The sequence below is a fragment of the Vitis vinifera genome, chromosome 17 (assembly GCF_030704535.1).
Source record: "Vitis vinifera cultivar Pinot Noir 40024 chromosome 17, ASM3070453v1".
Lineage (NCBI taxonomy): Eukaryota > Viridiplantae > Streptophyta > Magnoliopsida > Vitales > Vitaceae > Vitis > Vitis vinifera.
The window spans coordinates 3,145,029-3,165,655 of record NC_081821.1 but is presented as its reverse complement, the minus strand read 5'-3'; the positions used below and the strand labels follow the sequence as shown (position 1 = coordinate 3,165,655).

Here is a 20,627-nt window from a genome sequence, read left to right as displayed (position 1 = left end):
ATATAAGATGGATCATCCAAACAAAATAAGCCCATCAAAAGAAGACAGAATCCCAAACACCAATCAAAGCATAGAATTATTTCATTTGTCATAGTCTGAAACACGACAATATAGGTCTGACAGCCATCATCCAATAAACCAACCTTTTAGAACAGAAACAAACACCATTTCAAGGTAATCTGTCTTAGGATCCCAACGTTTGTTCAACAAAAACAGGAAAGTTACAGTCCGCCTACAACATTTTTGGGCCTGTGCGTTTAGGGAAAGACAAGGTAGAGACTCGGTAACATATAAAATAAATGTTAGAATTTTATTATCCCAAACCTATGAATGGACTATTTTCTCCAGCATCGATTATAAAAAGAAATGCCTTCAAAATTTTGAACTCCAAGTGCAATAGCATGCAACAAATCCTCTGAGATGGTGAAAAAGGAATTTTTCTTTTTACAATTTTTCAAGGACCATAACTTCAATCTGATGACATGGTGATGACCTTCCACTCCACCAAGATCTGCATAACATAACAATTTCAATACAGAAAATAATGAACAAAGTGCTTGAACCTAGATTTAGCGAAAAAGATGGCAAGAACAAGGAAGTTACAATCAATTTCTAAGAGCTTCACTACATACCTCATGAATGCATGTCCAACAGCAATGCATCCCTTCAATAATGGTCAAACTTTAGAATAGATAGGTATAACATATCAGTCCTGATCAGGTTGTTGGAATTCAAGATCTAATTTCCTTTTTAGGCGTGATTTATCAGCACTGCACAAGAGGGCAAGAAACAAAAGAATCAGATAACATTGTCTAACCTTAGAAAAAAGAATCAACTAAAATTTTTTGGCCTTACAACTTGCGAGATAGGTGCACATAAGTTGCAGAACATATATTGTCGTCTTATTGCATTCAATTACACAAAGGATGGTGCCAAAAGGTCATAATTCTTTTCCCCACTTAGCACACAGATAAGGAAAAGGAAATTGACTGGGGTTAAGTCACCTAAATACATAATTGGTTTTAACCATTCTTCTTGCTCATTACTAGTATCCTGATTTTACATGCTTTTTTTTTCCTTTTTTTTGGTGTTTTTTTTTTTTTTTTCTGGCTTTACTAACAAAAGATGGGATGAGAATGAGAACAAGTTTACGTCCATCTAGATTTGGGGGAATCTTTAGCCAGAAATGCAGCCATAAGCTGAGTCGAACCAACAAAAGAAACTTGTAAAAATCAACTTTGGATCCATGGTCGAGTCATCAACAACATATTAATATGCCAAAATTAAGAATTCAGGAATGATTTCAAACCAATAACAACTTCCATTAAAACCTAAAAGTAAAGCACATTAACCCAGAAACCAATTAATTATGTATCCAAGCAAACTGGAGTTCACATGTTTGTGATGTTAGTCTAGATCATTTGATTTAGCCACAGACGCACTTTTTTGGTCTTCTACCCACAAACTTTTCAAGCATTACCAGGGCAACATGCTAACCATCTAAGATCTAACCGCTACCAAATACCAAAACCACCACCATCACCTGTACTACTACTGCTACTTGCCTACTAATAAGGAGTCAACTGCTCTCCTCTTAGTTAACAGATCTACTCGACAATAGTACTAAATAACAGGTCTGCCCCTGAGTTAGCTGATGTAGGAAACCAAGAGAGTAGAATCAAATTATGACACATCTATGACTGTCATAGTCTATAATCCAAAGCCCATGGAAACAACTAAAAAAAGTTGTTAATAAAATAAATAAACACAAAACTCATCTATCATAGCTAACCAAGAACAGATTCTCCTTCAATATTAAGATTAGACAAATTGATGGAAATGAAATCTCAGATATCAGATGAATAAGCCAGTAGGATCATCTGATGGCTGGCTTATAAAAAATAGAAGGATAATGCCCCTAGGATCTTGCACCGTGTAGCATGGACACGTCTAAAGTGGAGCCCTGCTCATGAATCTGTGACTTATAATCAAGATTTCTCACACAAATAAATTGTTTTCTGTCATTGTACCAATGGATTACAAAATTAAGAGGTAGTAAGTAGGCATTGGAGGAACAGCTCCCTGTTCCAAGTTATTTGATTGCTAAGAGTAATGCAGTTCCTAATATAAAGTTCTAGAATAATTAACCAAAGTAATATATAGTTGAGATAAATAATCAAAATATATATTGCCAGTTATACAACATGGTTACATACATAATGTACATATGAGTACCAAGAAATCTCCTAGATGCATAGTATACACACATAATATAATGTCATTGCTATGTCCATGATTGTGCCACATGTTTGGGTAGCAGGGAGGGGAATCAATTAACTACTTGTTTCAAAATTACCCTCTTATGACCTATGGCAAAGGCTTTCACCTTTAACTAGAATAATTAGTGTTGTTCCTAACAGATCAACAACGTGTTGACCATTTCTCACAAGGATCACACCAAGGAGAGATGAATAGGGTTAGTGACCCCAGCAATGATTTGATTTGTCTTGGTTAGAGAGGAATGCAATGATTCTTTAGAATAGGATTGGTTCCACGGAGGAGTTATGGGATAAAATACACTTCCTTGCATCTTAGATGTCAGTCAGCAAGGAGTTCCTTGACATTCCATTAAGTCTCATCCGATATTTTTGAATTAGAAAGTTGCTTGCACTGGTGATGACAATTGGGCAGAATTTTCGGGTGACCTACTCCAACCCACCCCTTCTAGGACAATTTAGAGAAGGCGTAATTGGGGAAGAGGCAGGTTTGGAAATAATAAGTAAAATAAAAATAAGCAAAATAACTGAATCAGGTTTGATGTAGGACATAGTAATCTACTGCTTTGCTCCCCCCTCCAACCCAGATAAAATTGAAAATTTACTTTGGTATCTTTCTTATATAACCTACCATCATGCCATTAAAAAATAATAATAATAATAATAATAATAAATAAATAAAACCAACATTACAATCCCTAATCACCTTTCATTTTCTCTCTTCATTCTCCTCTCTTACTATTATCAGCATTCTCCATATCTTGCCTCTTGCTCCACAAATGCAATGCAATTTCCATTACCCACCTCTTGCTTCAGAAATCCAAAGCTGTGGATGCTATTAAACATTTCCCAACCAAAGATTTGAATTTCCTTCTCAAACCTCCTTTTTGATTGTTGGGAAACATGGGAAAGAAAAGATTATCATCAGTTGCAGCAGTTGTTTCGGTGAGATCTCTTTGCATGTTGCCCCTTCTCACCTCAATTACCATCAATTATCTCTTTCTCTAACCTTTATTTTGTTATTTTTGTCTAGTTTTGTTCATGATTCTTGCAAAGCATCCATAGTGGGATTTTGTCTGGTGTGTTTTTGTCTTTCATATTATGCTTTTGGGATTGGTTTGCCCTAAAATTTGAGCTTTTGTTTCTGAGATCAGATTAGCTGTAATTAAAGAGTACATTCCTTTCGTATGGTCCTCCTTGTAAAGTGGAGGTTTCATTGGGTCTTTTGATCACATTTGTATATCATGGGAAGAATTTCTCATTTGTCTCATGTTTTTATTCACTTTAATTAATACATCTTCTATTTCTAATCTCAAAAAAAAAAAAAACCTAAGGTTAAAAGATTGTTTTTCCCTTTTTTTTTTTTTTTTTTTTTTGATAGGAAACAACAATGAATTATATTGAAATAGAAGTTTTCTCCTTAAAATTAGGTTTTGGGTTTTCATAGTGACTGATTTTTTACCTTGTTCGGTTGTTACGCTGAGAACAATCATTTCTCAACAAGAGCAAGGTTGGGAGGAGCATGATCCATTCCAAACCCACCCCTTTAATATTCCTAATTTGCACAAGTAATCAAAGGACTAAGGAAATTACCTACCCTCGGGCTATCGCATTTTGTTTCCTTCAAGTTAAATTTGATGATCACATTTTGGGGAGTTCAAGCCAATTAGGCATTTGGCCAATTATTAAATATTATAAAAGAAAGATCACAAGAATGTCCCAACTGACTAGTAGATGAGTTTCTATTGATAATTGGACTTTTTAGCTCTTTAGGAAGGTTTGAACATGGCTACCGTAGATGCGAGATACTTTATTTTGGAAAGATCCCACAATTATTTATTTCATGAGCCTCCTTAAGAGATACAGGTCCCTAGTGTCTTACTCAGCCAAGGAGGATTCATAACAATGACAAAGATCTTATATATTCTTTATGCAAAGACCTAGATATCAAGTGGTGGTTCGTTTGGCTAAGAGGGGCTTTGGTTCCTTAAGAGATTTTTATTAGGGGCAACCAACCTACTTAAATATTAGAGACATCGAATGTTTTCTTTTTCTTTTTTTTCCGTTATATTTGATTTACTTTTTCAAAGGATCATCTTTCATCCCCATCTCTTTACATCTAATAGTGTTCATTCCTTACAACATGATCATTGTTCCAACAAATATAGAAGATGTTTGTTAGAATGAAATGATTTTTGTTTTTTAATAGGCAAAAATCAATTATATTAAAAATGCCTATCAAAGACAAAACACATACATGGTGTAAACATGGCACCAATAAGCCAAACACAACTAAGGGTTACACAAGAAACAACACCCACGTCTTACTTAAAGCTCAACCAATCAATAAAATCAATCATGGACAAAGAGCAATCTCCTACATACACCCTAAACCCATTCCAAAAAGTTGTAAATAAAGACTTTGGCAAGAGTAGAACGAAGACTTTGAGTGATCCGAATATTAATTTTAAGAATTATGATAAATGTAGAATGAAGACACTTTTTCCAAACGCATGCATATATATGTATTTTATATTAGTTAAAAGTAAGAAATATATAAAAGAAACTTTTGCTAAATCTAAATTTGCCTTCTTAGTTTTTTCCTTTTTGGTAGGAGCATTAATGAGTTAGAACTTTGAAGATAGCCAATGTTTTTTTTTTTTTTTTTGTTAATTTCCTTGACCTCCCCTGAGGTTTTGGCTAAATACACCCAACCCCCATTGGTTTTTGAAATTTCATCACATGCTTCCCCTAGTCTTCTTATTTCATATTTTCACTCAGCTCCTCTCTATAAGGAAGGTATTTGACGAATTTTCAAACCAATTAAAGTTAGTTGTATTTAACTAAAACCTCTAAGGAGGTAAGTGAAATTATCCTTCTTCTTTTTTTTTAATCAAAACAACAAATTCATTTCTATTGAACATGGAAAATATGAACATATATGTCCACCTTCATGCAAGTATATAGTTGTCTGTTTTTTTACCCAAAAATTTTGCAATAATGGTATCTTCTCTAAATGAGTTAGTTGAAACTTGGAACATAAATTTATAATTAAAATTTCAGGAAGCTTCATGATGAAACTATGCATTAATGTATCTTTTCTTTTTATAATGTGGAAAGTAGCTAACTCCGCCTCACAAGAACAAGGAAAACCACAAATATGCAATTTTTACCCCAAGAACCGAGGATTGGGTAAGTCACAAGAACCCAACCAAGCAACATTGAAGTATCATATCTTGTTAAGTTGCTCCCATCAAAACTCAAGTTTTAAATATTTACATGCATAAGACAATCATGCAAGCCTTATATTTTCCCCTTTTACCTTCAACATCTATCGTAATTAGACATTTTTTATAGGCAAGCAAAAAATATCTATTTAAAAAACATCTACAAAAGAGCACAACATATAGGGGATATATAGGAGTGGCAATGGGTAATAACGTGTCCGATTGAGGTAAAAAAATAGTGAAAATTTATTCAACTCGGATACGATTCATTTAATAATCATGTAAAGTCGTCTTGACCAAAGTTTTTAAAGGCGAAAGCGTAAGGTGAGACGTTTTTGTGTTCGTGAGGCGAGGCGTAAGCTTTTTGAGCCTCACATTATATAATTAATTAATATTTTAAAATATATAAAATAAAATAAAATAACATAAATAAAAACATGAAAACAATTCATTAGAATAATAATAAATAAATAAATAAAAGCATACCAGTTCCCTACTTTCACAAAAAACCATATAAAATAGAAAATAGATTCAACTATACTAATAGTTTCAAACGTTAACAAAAATAGAAAATTTGCAACAGCATCCATCATAGGAAACCAATAAGGATCATTCACAGTGTTAAATGGGAGACCTTTTGAATGCATAAACCTACCAATTTTTCTACACACTTCATTCCTTTCTTCTTGCTTTCACTATGAATTCAAAGAACTAGGTCTAGGTTGTGAAGTGGTAAATTTATCCATGGGTCCCCTAGGAATAGGTTCCCCACTCCCTAATGTCCCTATTGTTTTAAACAAGGCACTCTAATGCATTGAAGTTGGACCCATACCAATTTCTTGGAGCAATTCATTTCTTTTCGTTTTTTTATCCTTAAAATTGGCCAATGTCTCTTTGCGTTCCAATCTAGCATCTTCACTAACTTTGTTACATCATAATGAGTTCTGGCTAAGTGATGCTTGAGTATATTCACCCCTCCCGCGCATCTTTGATTGCAAAATTTACATCTTAAATATTGCTCCCCAAAAACTTCAATAATATACTTCCACACAAAATCCTTTCTTGAATTTTTCGAATCGGAGGAACTCATTCTAAAAAAAAACACCAATAATAATATTCAATTTTCTATATAACAATATAATTGACTAAAAAAAAATAACAAGACATAATTGAAAGGAACTTAAAAATGAAATACATAATTTAATTGGTTTAAATTTTAAAAAACCAATATTTTTTTAGAAGAATTTAAAAATTATACACAAATTTTAATTGAAATTTAATAATGAAATAAAGAAAATTTGGGTGGAAATTAAAATTAAACCAGAAATATAAAAATATTAATTTTAAGCAAAATATTTAAACCAATTTACCAGAATATTTTTAAAAAAAATGGATGAAGGGAGAAACAAATAACGAATTACTGGCTGAGAGCTCCAATTGATCAAAATGATTTAAATATATATATATTGGATGAAGAGGTTGTTTGAGAGTAAATTTGATAAAAAAAATAATAATAAAAAAATTGATGAAAAGCCGACTGCCGAGAGAGAGAGACAAGCCTCTCTGTCGACTACCGAGAGAGACGAAGAGGGAGAAAACCATGGGAGATGAAGCCGAGAGGGGGAAAGAGATGAAGAGAGGAGAAAACATGGGAGACGAAGAGAGGAGAAAACATGGGAGACGAAGAGAGGGAGATCGCGAGTTCGTGACATACCTGGAAATGAACAAGAGGGATCGCCGCCAGAGAAGATGCACTACGGTTGGTCGCCGCCTGAGGTTGAGCACTCCGTCGCCGCTTGAGATAGGATTACGTTTTGAGCTTCTCTCCCAATTTGTGTTTGCCAAAGTTTTCAATCGGGACTCGGGTTGTTGTTTCAAGGATTACTTAGGGTTTTTTTTTTTAATTTCTGTTCATGGCCACATCAGCTCCCACAAAGCGTACGTCGCCTTCTTGGAGCGTAAAAGGCGCGATCAAAGCGCGCCTCAATCACGCCTCACTGGAAAAGGCGTACACCTTTCAGGAGTCGCGTTTTATTTCTTACGCCTCAAGGCGTTTTGGCCCCGCCTCGCCCTGAGACACGCTTCAAGGCTCGCCTTGAGGCGCGCCCAAGAAACGCCTTTAAAAATTTGGATCTTGACATGAACACAACCTATTTATTACATAAGTAACATGATATGACCCATTTAACTCGTTTAATAAATGAGTTAAGTCGAACGTCAATAACCTATTAACATGATAATAACTTGTTAACACAATTATAACCCAAGTTTTTAAAGGCGTTTCTCGGGTGCGCCTTAGGATGAGGCGGGGCCAAAACACCTTGAGGCGTAAGAAATAAAATGCGGCTCCTGAAAGGCGTATGCCTTTTCCAGTGAGGCGTGACTGAGGCGCGCTTTGATCGCGCCTTTTATGCTCCAAGAAGAAGGCATACGCTTTGTGGGAGCTGATGTGGCCATGAGCATAAATTAAAAAAAAAAAAAAAAAAAAAAAAAACCCTAAGTAATTCCTGAAACAAAACCCAAGTCCCGATTGAAAACTTTGGCAAACACAAATTGGGAGAAAAACTCAAATTGAAACCCTACCTCAAGCGGTGACGGAGTGCTCAACCTCAGGCAGCGACCAACCGCAGTGCATCTTCTCCAGCGGCAATCTCTCTTGTTCATCTCTAGGTATGTCACGAACTCGCGATCTTCCTCTCTTCATCTCCCATGTTTTCCCCTCTCTTCATTTCTTTCCTCCTCTCGGCTTCATCTCCCATGGTTTTCTCTCTCTTCCATGGTTTTCTCCCTCTTCGTCTCTCTCGATAGTCCACACAGAGGCTCGTCTCTCTCTCGGCAAGCGGCTCTTCATCAAATTTTTTATTTTTTTTATCAAATTAACTCTCAAACGGCCTCTTCATCCAATATATATATTTAAATCATTTTGACCAATTGGAGCTCTCAGCCAGTAAGTCGTTATTTGTTTCTCTCTTCATCCATTTTTTAAAAAAAAATATTCTGGTAAATTGGTTTAAATATTCTGCTTAAAATTATTTTTTTATTTCTGGTTTAATTTTAATTTCCACCCAAATTTTCTTTATTTCATTATTAAATTCCAATTAAAATTTGTGTATAATTTTTAAATTCCTCTAAAAAAATATTGGTTTTTTTAAATTTAAACCAATTAAATTATGTATTTCATTTTTAAATTCCTTTCAATTATGTCTTGTTATTATTTTTTAGTCAATTATATTGTTATATAAAAATTTGAATATTATTATTGGTGTTTTTTTTTAGAATGAGTTCCTCCGATTCGAAAAATTCAAGAAAAGATTTTGTGTGGAAGTATGTTATTGAAGTTTCCGGGGAGCAATATTTAAGATGTAAATTTTGCAATCAAAGATACGTAGGAGGGGTGAATAGACTCAAGCATCACTTAGTCGGAACTCATCATGGTATGAAACCATGCAACAAAGTTAGTGAAGATGCTAGATTGGAATTCAAAAAGGCATTGGCCAATTTTAAGGATCAAAAAACGAAAAGAAATTAATTACTCCAAGAAATTGGTATGGGTCCAACTTCAATGCATGAGAGTGTCTTGTCTAAAACAATAGGGACATTAGAGAGTGGGAGTAGGAGTGGGGAACCTATTCCTAGGGGACCTATGGATAAATTTACCACTTCACAACCTAGACAAAGTACTTTGAATTCAAAGTGGAAGTAAGAAGAAAGGAATGAAATGTGTAGAAAAATTGGTAGATTTATGTATACAAAAGGTCTCTCATTCAACACTGTGAATGATCCTTATTGGTTTCCTATGATGGATGTTGTTGCAAATATTCTATTTTTGTTAAAGTTTGAAACTATTAGTATAGTTGAATCTATTTTCTATTTTATGACTTTGTTATGGTTTTTTGTGAAAGTAGGGAACTAGCATGCTTTTTTTTTTATGATTCTAATGAATTGTTTTCATGTTTTTATTTATGCTATTTTATTTTATTTTATTTTATTTTATATATTTTAAAATATTAATTAATTATATAATGTGAGGCTCAAAAAGCTTACGCCTCAAGGCTTACACCTGGCTTCACGAACACAAAAACGTCTCGCCTTACGCTTTCACCTTTAAAAACTTTGATTATAACCTGTTAAAACAATTGTAATTAGTTTAACCTATTTTAAATTTATAAATATATTATTTTAAAATACTTTTTAGTTGCTTTAACTTTCAACTTTTAATTTTTTAAATTTTAATTAATTTAATTATTTAATTTTAATAATAATATTTCTATAATATAAAAAGTAAATTAAAATTTTTAATTTTATATTTATTTATTATTTTATTTAATGTTTTAATAAAAATATTTTTAATTTTTACAATAAAATATAGAAAAGTTTACTTATTTATTTTTTTACATATGATATTTATAATTAAATAAATATTTTTAATTGTTATAATTTTTTAATGTATAAATTAATAAACTTATATGGGTTAAATGGGTCATAAATGGGTTGAACAATCAAACTCGAACAAGGGTTAACACAATTACACTTAACTTGAACCCTTTAAATTCTTGTTGTTTTCGAATCCTGTCAAAATTGGCGCCCCTAGACATATATAAAGTAAAAAAGGGTAAAGAAACAAAAAAAGAAACAAAAAAAACTTCCTTCCCCTACTTAGAGCCTAGCTAATCAATAAAGACTACCATAAACATTAACGCCTCATCTATACATAATTCCAATACTTCATAATTAGATATGTGTTACTTTATACTTCATAATTGCAATATATGTATGTGCACACATACATATATTACATGTCTATGTGTATGCATGACTCACATGCAAATTTTCTTCTCAACTTATTTCCAAATAGGCAGGGATGAAAACAAAAAAAAAAATTACCACACATGATTGAAACACAAAAAATAATAATAATAATAATAATACAGAAAAAAAATTATACATAACATCTTTTATGGTATAACTATTATAATTCATTACAATAGATATGTTACATAGAAATAAATAATTGTTTTTACATTAATTGCTCAAATAATTCTTTTTACACACAACATGTCTTATAAATAATATCTGGAAAAGGGATCTTGTTTGAAGAGAGGGCAGATAATTAGAATAGCAATCTGTATAACAATAATGACATAATTATGATTATGGATGTCATATAGAAAACTAACAATTATTATTTTTGCGCAATAATTATTTTCAAATATAATTTCATGTATAATATATATTGTAAAAGCTATTAGGAAGATGGTTATTATTGGGAAAAAGAAAGCAGCCAAACACTTCTTGGACCTTTAGTAGTATAAAAATGAAAGAAAGATTTGGAAATATCACAAGAGCAAATTTATAAAGGAACTAACATATTAGCAATTGGGAGACTTTTAGCATAAGCAACCATATAATACTGAGGGAATCAGTTTTAAAGAGTTTTTTCCTAACAAAGGCACTCCCAGAAACCAATTTTTTTGTTCATTACCAAAAATATATCCAGTATCACAGAAAAGATCTTAAATGCCTTGAGATATGGCTCTCCAAGGGTATCAATGAACTTCAATTTCCCTAATCGTAATATTAGCATCTTAACTATAGTTGCAAGAATGATGAGTTTTTAATCAGGAGTGCCAAAACAAACACCAGCCTCAAAAACCTTCATAACCATTTCCAAGGATCATATTACCCAAACCTAGATACACCTTGCATTTGAAACAACAATAGAATTCCACCTAATCAAATGGTGCCACTTTGACTCACTCAAGCTCAATCACAACCACCTTATCTGAATCTTTTCAATTCTGGAGGCCATTCTAACCATGATTCAAAGAATGGACACCAGCACCTATGGATTGAAGGCTTTTTCCAGCCATCAAGATGCTTAGAAACTTTTCTAATCACATTGTCCCGAAACTTGGGGATTCCCGGGTTACCGCCTTAAAGTAAAACCAGTGTACTCCAAATGCAATTCATTAACAGCAAGAGGTAAAAGGTAAACAAGAGACTACCAATATTGCACATGAATCCCAGTTAAGATACCCTCCTTGGGATTCCAAGTGGTTGTCCTAGGGTTTATCTACTCTCTTTTGCTTCCAAATACATGTGCTCCTTGCCAAAGACTGAGATCGACAAGTGAGTGGTTTTCCTTTATCCTGATGATAATTTATGTTTACTATTTTGTCCCTAAGTTTCTTATTATTTTATAACCATTGAGCTTCTTGACACTTTTACATGATTAGGTTAGCCAAAGTGACATTGTGCATTAGGGATCTTCAATAAGGAGTTTTCAATCCTGTAAACTATGAGTCTACAACCAGTTTGTAAAGTTATCCATAATCAAAATGAGATACACATGAACAAGGAGTTTTTTATCCTGTAAGCAATGAGTCTATAACCAGTTCGGAAAGTTATCCATAATCAAAACAAGATACACATCAACAATAACTACCATTTCTCATAAGAAACATATCGAGTATCTTAGTATACCGATAGCTAACACAGTGGGAACAATTTCAAAGGGTGCAAAATCAATTATAAGGGTTGACAATCTCTACACAATTCAGGTCAATAAATTCCCTAACAATTCCTTCGTAACTATATGAGATTGCTTTCAATTTAATCCTTGGTATTATGTTAGCTTTAATTAGCTTCCTATGTTTCTATTATACTAACCAAAAAATTTTGGAGAATGTATCATATCCAAAACTTATTTTTCTAGAGGAAGAGAGAGAGAGAACAAGTCTCTTCATGCAAAAACACAGGAGGTATGCACCAGATCAAGTTCCTTGAAATATACTATTTTTACAACCCTAAACCTATTCATACTTTTAGCACATCACCAAAACCCTATATCAGTTACAGTCTAGAAACTCTAGAGACCTTTTCTCTTGACACTAAGAAATCATTTCAATCAAGACCTTACTAACAACCTAAGAGCATCTCTAACTCAAAATGCTAAAATAACAATGTCAATGTTATTCTTTGGTACTAGCAATTGCTCTCCAGTGCAAATGCTACAATTGTAATGTCAAATTTTATCTTCCATCTACAAACCACCACTCTCATGTAGATAATTTCCTCCATCTCAAACAATGTTATCTTCCATTTTTTTCCAAGGGTATTGAAGAAAGATTGTGAAGAAAATTTGAATAATGAGAAAAAGAAAGAAGAGAAAGAAGTATGTGGTGTGGTGAAAATCAATCCAATTATAGGGAAGAAAAAAAATTAAAACACAATTAAGAAATCGGAAAAAAAAAAAAATTAAGATGACCATTGAAGCAATTTTTACCATTGGACAAAAAATAGCACTGCTAAAATAAAATAAGAACAACTAAAAACATTACCTTTCCAGACCTTTAGCCCACTAATTGAAAGATAGTAGACAACATTATTCTGCATTTAAGTGCTGTTCTGCATCAGAGATGATGCAAACTCCAAAACTATTAGTTAATATCCCAAACCTACATTGTCTTCTATGTATCTACCTATCTATCTACACACGTACACACAGACAAAGAAATTTGATCAAAGAGCCCCTAATAAAAGGGAGGGCAACCCACACACACAGGAAGTATCATAGAGCACCCATGAGGATGAAAATAGAATAAAAGAAGAAAGAGCTAAGAAGATGCTCCCTTATCCAAGCCCAACCCATCCAAAAATCTACTAAAAATATGGCAACACAAAAACACATCCTTTATACCATAAATTCTGTGTCTTGAAACCAATTAAGGAACAACTCTAAATTATACAAGTCAGATAGCTGAGTCCAGACTCCAGCATACCAATGCAAAAACTAAGTGGACCTCCACAAAGTATTTCAATTTCATTCTTGCCAATTTTGACCCAATTTAAAATTAGATCTTAAAATACTGAACTACATATTTTTCTAAACTTGACTTAATTCATGGCTGCTCATGGAAGTCTACAGAAGTTCAAAACTATTATAGAACAGTGTTTACATAGTAATTAACTGAATTCCAAATAATATCCTTTACCTGTTAATAGTAGGCCTAGGTGGGGGTCTTGATCCGAAAACAGAAAAATCTATTGACATCGGTGCATGTTCATTCCAGCTCATTCTCTCACCAGTTGCCTGTCTGATATCGTTTACATGTTCATCACTCTTCTCAACTTGGTGAGCATTTTCTTCAAATCCATCACGTTGTGGCATCACTCTCCTAGACTTCCTTGGGGGAGATAACACAGTAGGACCCTCCTGCTGATTAAAATCTGAAACCCTAGTATTGAGAGATTCTCTCTTAGGGTGAGGTCTTGGGAGCTTAGCTGGTTCTGTAGGCAGAGGTCCAGATGTGAAGTACCTAAATGAAAACAAATATGAAGGCAGAGAACCAACAATAATTGTAAATACTCTAAATCAATAAAAATTGAAAGTAGCTAAATGGCGTACCTGTGCTCTAATGCCTGCTGCACCGAAATTCTAGTTTTTGGATCGTATGTGAACATCTTTGATAGCAGATCTAAAGCATCATCGCTGGCCATTGGAAACAATGAACGCAAAGGGGGTGCAGGAACAAATTGGTATTCAACATAATCGGGAAGGTATACCATATCAGGCCACTGAGCAGGCTTTGGTGTTCCAAAAGCCGCAAATATCTTTCCTAATTGATCAATGTCACTAGAACCCTATGAAACAATAAAATTTCAACCAACGAGTTAAAAACCAAACATAAATAAATAAAATAAAATGACTTACCTAAAAGCAATATGTTTAGATTGTACATGAGAAATATTACTGAAGTGCAACATCATAATGCAACAAAAAAATCCAAATCCCATGAAGGTTCACACAGAAGATGTTAAAGAGGAAAGCTAGATAACATATTGGAATAGAAATCTTGGTGTCATCATGTAACTTGTGAGATATATTTGCTTCTGGATACCATAACCAGTTCAGTCACCAGTCATATACACAGTGACTTCACAGTATGAGTAAACATGAGTGCAAGACATCCAAGATAATTGAGCACAAAACAAAATGAAAACAGAGACACGGATGTCAAGAGCCCAAAAGAGTGCCAACAAGACATGTTGGTGTTCAAACACAACAAAAATACTTTTAACAGGAGTGTCCTTGGTGCATAACCTGTCCCCATTGGGACTTGAACCTGGAACCTCCCACAAACCCTCCCCATCCCTTTACCACTTGAGGGGCGTCCTTGTTGCAGAACTTATGTAGGCTTCTATAGGTCTTCAATACTTGGTCCTCAGAAAGCCTACTTGAAGAAACAGCCAAAAGGAAAATCCAAGCAGCAGTCTGAACCAATTCTCATTAAACAATACTGGAGCAATTCTGAAACCCCTCAAGCAGAACCTGTGCAAATTCTAAAAGTCCAAGTATGCACAAATGAACAAATTTATGAAATACCAGGAAAGAGAACTGAGAGGATCAGGAAAGGACAAGCGTTAGCAATTATTCACATTTTAATCTGATAGTATGACTCCAACACAAAAATCACCATTACCTGTTCTGGTCCAAGGACCCGTATTGGAAAACTAAAATCCTGGTCAATTGAAAATATAATCACTTTTTGCTTGGACGTATAACCAACTCGATAGAATGCAAAATATAGGCAGAAAATCTAGTATAATGAAGCTCTCAAAAAATTGGAAGATATGAGCCCTTCAAAGACTTTTGAACCCCTAGAACTGTTCTGCCATCAGAACCCTATCTTATATATCTATATATATTTTTTGACACTGCTCTGCAATATGAGCAGATAGAAAAACAAGCATCGTGAAGCTCTTTTCTATCATATCCTTACAAACTTTCAAAAAACCAGACTATTTTGTTGAATGCCATGTCCAAACTTTAAGTGCTTTTGTAGTGGATGTAAACAGAGGTGTCACATAACCAAAAATGCGCTAAATGCTATGAAGACCCTGTTTGTTTCAATTAAAAATTTGAGAAAAGGGAGAGTGATGAGTCAAACTAATTGAAAAGAGTATAATGCTTTGGTCACTCCTATCTGAATGGGTTTTAGGATTTTATATAATTAATTCTGTTCATAATCACTAAGAAGGACAACTCCTTCCAAAATACACAAAATGTGCTGCTATGGTTTTCATAGACTACAAATAGGTTCATATGCTTCACAACAATGAAAATAGCCTGTCATGCACAGGAGAATGCCTGCTAGATGTTTCAGGACTCAGATTTTTTTAGGATAGGCAAAATAACACCCTTCTGTATCATTTTCAGCCCTCGTTACCATAGCACTATCATTTATGCTATTGTGGCAAATACACGCTTCTGTGTTTCAGTTGCTTTATGATAGGATAACAACATTTTCTTTTACATAAAATTCAAGTTATAATAACACTCTTTTATTTTATTTTATTTTTTGCTATTTTGTTTAGATTGAACAAACGCGCATGAACAACTATAGTTATCACTGCTCAAGCCACCTATTATGTATTAGGTCTTTCTCCAATAACAATCTTTTCTACAAAAGATAAAGCCATTTTGAAAAGCTTACCAAAAATAAGCTATGAAAATGCAGCTTATAATAAACAATGTGAAAGACTGACAGAATAAAGGATAACCGAGTAAAACATTAGTAATAGAAAATTTTTGTCAACTTGAAGCTTCAAGGTTTTTGAGATACCAGACTCAAAGAAATTTGAAGGTGGGAATTATATCAAATTACTACACCAGATTAATATGAAACTAAGATACAGCATTTAACACATGGAAGACAACCACAATCAATGAAGTCAAAATTATAATTTTTTAAAAATAAAAATAACAAAATAAAAAAACACCCGCATTTTCCAAGGGCCAAAATACAAACTACAGGCCAAAGCAATTCATAACCATGGCAATCTAGATTCACCTGTAGAAAAGGTCGGCGGAGGAGAAGTTCAGCAAATATACAAGCTGCAGCCCAAACATCAACCCCAGGACCATATTGCTTGGAGCCAAACAACAGCTCAGGTGCTCTATACCATCGAGCAAATACCTATTTAGAAGTAGTTGGAGTTAATAATAATAGTAGTAGTAATACTAATAGCAACAATAAATAATAATGATGATGATGATGCTAATTTGGGGAAGAAAACCACTCCTTATCAGATAAAATCAATGTGTGAAAAATCGCAAAATTACAGCCAAAAAAATTGGATTTCAGCCACCTTGGAAAGGAAAAGCAGAGGAATTAAATAATCATTTAAATGTCAGAAGATATTACCCAAAAATCAGCATTATTTCAATGTTGTGCAGAAAATTACATTTGCTAATAGCTTCTGTTAAAATCAGTCAACAACATTAAGCACCAAAACTATTTGTCAACAAATGATAATATTAAAATAAGCTTTCAATACTTAAAATGGTCCAAAAAAGATCAATGTCCCATGGAATTCAGATGAATTTCAATTTCACAAGGTTTTAACTCTTCTTGTTAGCAGCGTTCTTGATACCTAACATATTTCAGGTTTACTATGTTCAGAAGGAATCAAGTAAAACCATCATGTGGCACCTGGGCGGACATGGGATTTGAACAAAGGTTTTGGTATTAAGATTCAACAAAAATACCAACTCTAACCAGAAGCTTCTTTTCTATGAGAAACTCAAAGATGTAACATATATCTATATATGACCTTGAAAACCTGAGAATCAAAATAACTGCACTTACATAAATGAATGTATCATCATACTAGTATGATTTTTTTTGATAGGCGATCATCATACTAGTATGATAACATACCTGATGAGTAAACTTGCGGTCAGGGCTCCCAAAGATACGTGCTAATCCAAAATCTGCAAGTTTAAGCTGTCCCTTATCTCCTATCAACAAGTTATTCGGCTTCATATCCCTGTAAACCATAAGCAATACACATTCTAATAAAAATAGCAAGTAGGAACCTAAAAAACCTGCATCTCAGTACAAAAACTAGTACCTATGCAAAACCCATTTCTTGTGGCAAAAAGCAAGTCCTTTTAATGTCATCTGCAGGAATGACTTTATGTCAGCAAGTGAAAGGACTATATTCCTATCACGAATAACTGCTTCAAGGTCAGTCTCCATAAATTCAAACACAAGATGCAAGTTCCCCTTGTGAGGAAATGCATCAATTAACTCAATTATATGGGGATCCTTCAGTTCTTTCAGCAGTTTAATTTCCCGAAGAGCAGTAAAGTTCACGCCTTCTTTGTGCTTCCCCAGCCTAATTTTCTTAATTGCAACTATCTGTCCAGTCTGCATATACCAATCATTAAATACTCAGTAAAAATCAAACACAGAGTGTAACCCGATTGATGCAGCCTAAGATGATTCAATTTTTTTATTCTGTATTTGACACTAAACTTGTTGACTAAATAAGCAAAATACTTGAGCTTGTTCCTCTATTTGCTAGACAGAACTTTTTTATATCACTAAATCTAATAGAAGGCCCATAATCAATTTTCAGTATCCCAAAGTTAAGAACGTAACAAAATTTTGAACAAAAATCAATTGAAAATTTTTAATATGTTTGGTTGTCATAAAAATGAGGGGAAAAGAAGAAATCAAGATTTTGAGTTCTTAAATTTTTCGTAACTTTTGAACGCATAAATTGAAACAAAAAAAAAAAAAACTAAACAAACAACCTAGTACAACTATATGTCTCAGTTAAAAATTTTCTTCCCTTATCTTTTCTTTTGAAACCAAAAGAAAAAAAGGCAGAAGACTAAAGATCATTTTCTCACCAACCAAACAGAGTGTAGCTAAAAAGTAAAGAAGATCAAAAAATTTCAGTCAAATTGATTTTTTTCGCTCTGTTCCACAAAACAACAGAAAAAGCAACACGCAAAATCTCGTTTCCTTTCCTTTTCCTTCTATTTCTCAGCAAAGAATCAAAGCTCAATTGAAACTATTACAGAATTACTAGAAACAAAAACAACAAAAACCTAATATAGTCAAGAAAGGGGAGAAGAAGAAGTTCTCTTCCGTTTTTCCTCCATTTCCTCGGCAACCAAGGGAAATTCAAAACGCGATCGAAAACCTAGATTCAATCAATAAGAGAAACTGATCCGTACCTTTGTATCAATGGCTTTGGAAACGACTCCATAGGTACCTTCCCCGAGAACTTCGCGCTTAAGGTAGCGATCGGCTACTTTCTTACTGAAAACATTTGGGACCTCCGACATTGTCGCTGTCTGGTACACTCTGGTCTAAGAATTTTCCTGAGAATTCATTTTCTCGAGAAAATCCGAGGCATTAGAGTGAGATTCCCAGGGATGGATGTATGGGTAAAGTTGAGCACTAGCTAACGTCTTTCGTAATTTAAGCAATTGAGTAGGGGTATTTTGGTTATGTTGAGAAGAGATCGGCTTGGGAATTGGGCCACTAGTTATGTATTGGGCCAAACCAACCCAATTGCTGAGTCCAATTATATAGTGGATTCCTAGGGCACATGCCTGGCCCAGACCAACTGATATGAATTGGAAACCTGTATATTTTTTTAATGGTTTTTTTCAATGGTGATATACTTTAATATAACTAAAGTAATTGTGATATTTTCTAAAACAGTAATCCGTAAAATAATTAAAAATATATATTTTGAGGAATCTTACATTACACGTAAATGTATAGTACTTTCATGTCTAAATTTCCACACAAAATTTTGTTTTTATAAACATTTGAAAACTACTTTTGAAAACATTATGAAACAAACCTAAAACCTTATTTGATAACTATTTCAAAAGTAGTTTTCTATTCTCTAGAGCGAAAAAAATAAGAAACTACATTTAACAAAACAGAAAATAATATTTTTTAAATAACATCTTTTAGTTGTTTGTATTTACTTTCTCGATATTATTTTAAAAAATAATTATATAAATATGAAGAACAGTTAAAAATAAAATATTTCATATAAAAGTTATTTTTAAAACAAACAAAACAAGTTAAAAATATTTCATTTCTTAAACAGATTTTTGTTTTACGAAACATCGTAACATAGTTTTCAAAAACTATTTTTTAAAACTATTCTCAAAAGAGTTGGGTCTTAATTCCTTACAAAGAATAATATTTGTATCTTATTTGAAATAAAATAAATAATTTTATCATACATCTTATTTTTCTTTAAAAGCTATCTAAAGAAAATGCAGCTCCTTTTTGAACACTAATCATGGTCATGATTTTTAACTAAAAAAATCAAACCAAATTGTATTAATTTTTTTTCATCATTTTTTTTTAAATGCCAGTGGTTCAATTTGATGGCAGACTGAAGTAAATAAAAGTCTGGTTTTTAGGTTAAGAAATTTTTAGTTGGCTTGAACTAAATCAAATTGGACCCATGACAAGTACATATGGTTAGTACTATTCCCCTAAAGCTTATATTAATTTATTTCTCTTATTCTTTCTTACTTTAATGTTTTAGGAGTATTGATGTAAAACATTTTTATGATCACTTGATATTTTAAGTTTAATTATCTTATTTTTATGTTGTCTTGTACAAATTATTTTTCATTTTCTAATGTGAAAGAACTAAATTCAACCCAACCAACATGAATTCATGATTTGAAAACACATCTATATAATTAATGTTAAAATATGCAGAGCGTAATTATTATTATAATGGTGATCGCCTTCTACGTAGAAACAATATGTGGATTGACCTTGGAAGTTAGATCAACACTAAATTGGTGATAAACCCCCCATTTCAGGATTGAAGGGGCGGAGCCCCTATACAAAATTTTGTATGTAAGGATATTTTAAGTTAAGGTATTTTCAAATTTATATATATAGTTAAGTTACCTTATTTAAGTAATAAGTAGAGATTTGGTGAGATTTTTGGTACATCGAGAGAAATAAGGAAAATCTAGAAAGTGTCAGATAATTTGTCCTATAATCTTCATTTCATCATAGTTAAAATCTACGATGATCATATGTAAACGTAACTCTTTCATTGAAAGTGAATCACTATAAGTCTCGTATATTAGTTAATTAAAACCATTTCTTTTTATAATGTTGACACCTTCAAGCTCATATTTTAAAAATGGCCGGATTATTGTTTTTATTTTATGCAAGTGGTTCACAAAAATGGATTATTGAGCATGTTAGTCCATTAAAACCATTTCTTTTTATAAAATTGACACATTCAAACTCTTCTTTTAAAAATGAATTAT

The 20,627-nt window shown here is 33.0% G+C and overlaps 1 protein-coding gene across 2 annotated transcripts; it reads right to left on the bottom strand.

Annotated features, from left to right (window-relative positions):
- Positions 1-55: 55 nt before the first annotated feature.
- Positions 56-18,787, bottom strand: LOC100247566 (cyclin-dependent kinase D-3). Of its 2 annotated transcripts, none has more exons than XM_002280577.4 (8): positions 18,537-18,787; positions 17,420-17,718; positions 17,227-17,335; positions 16,357-16,482; positions 13,911-14,146; positions 13,498-13,821; positions 633-770; positions 56-511 (listed from the first exon to the last, which is right to left on the bottom strand). In XM_002280577.4, the coding sequence occupies exons 1-7, from the start codon at positions 18,645-18,647 to the stop codon at positions 707-709; spliced, it is 1,269 nt and encodes a 422-aa protein (XP_002280613.1). In that variant the 5' UTR covers positions 18,648-18,787; the 3' UTR covers positions 56-511; positions 633-706. The 2 variants fall into 2 exon arrangements, with proteins under 2 accessions (XP_002280613.1, XP_019082011.1); XM_019226466.2 differs by having other exon boundaries at positions 17,420-17,469; positions 18,537-18,780.
- Positions 18,788-20,627: the final 1,840 nt, after the last annotated feature.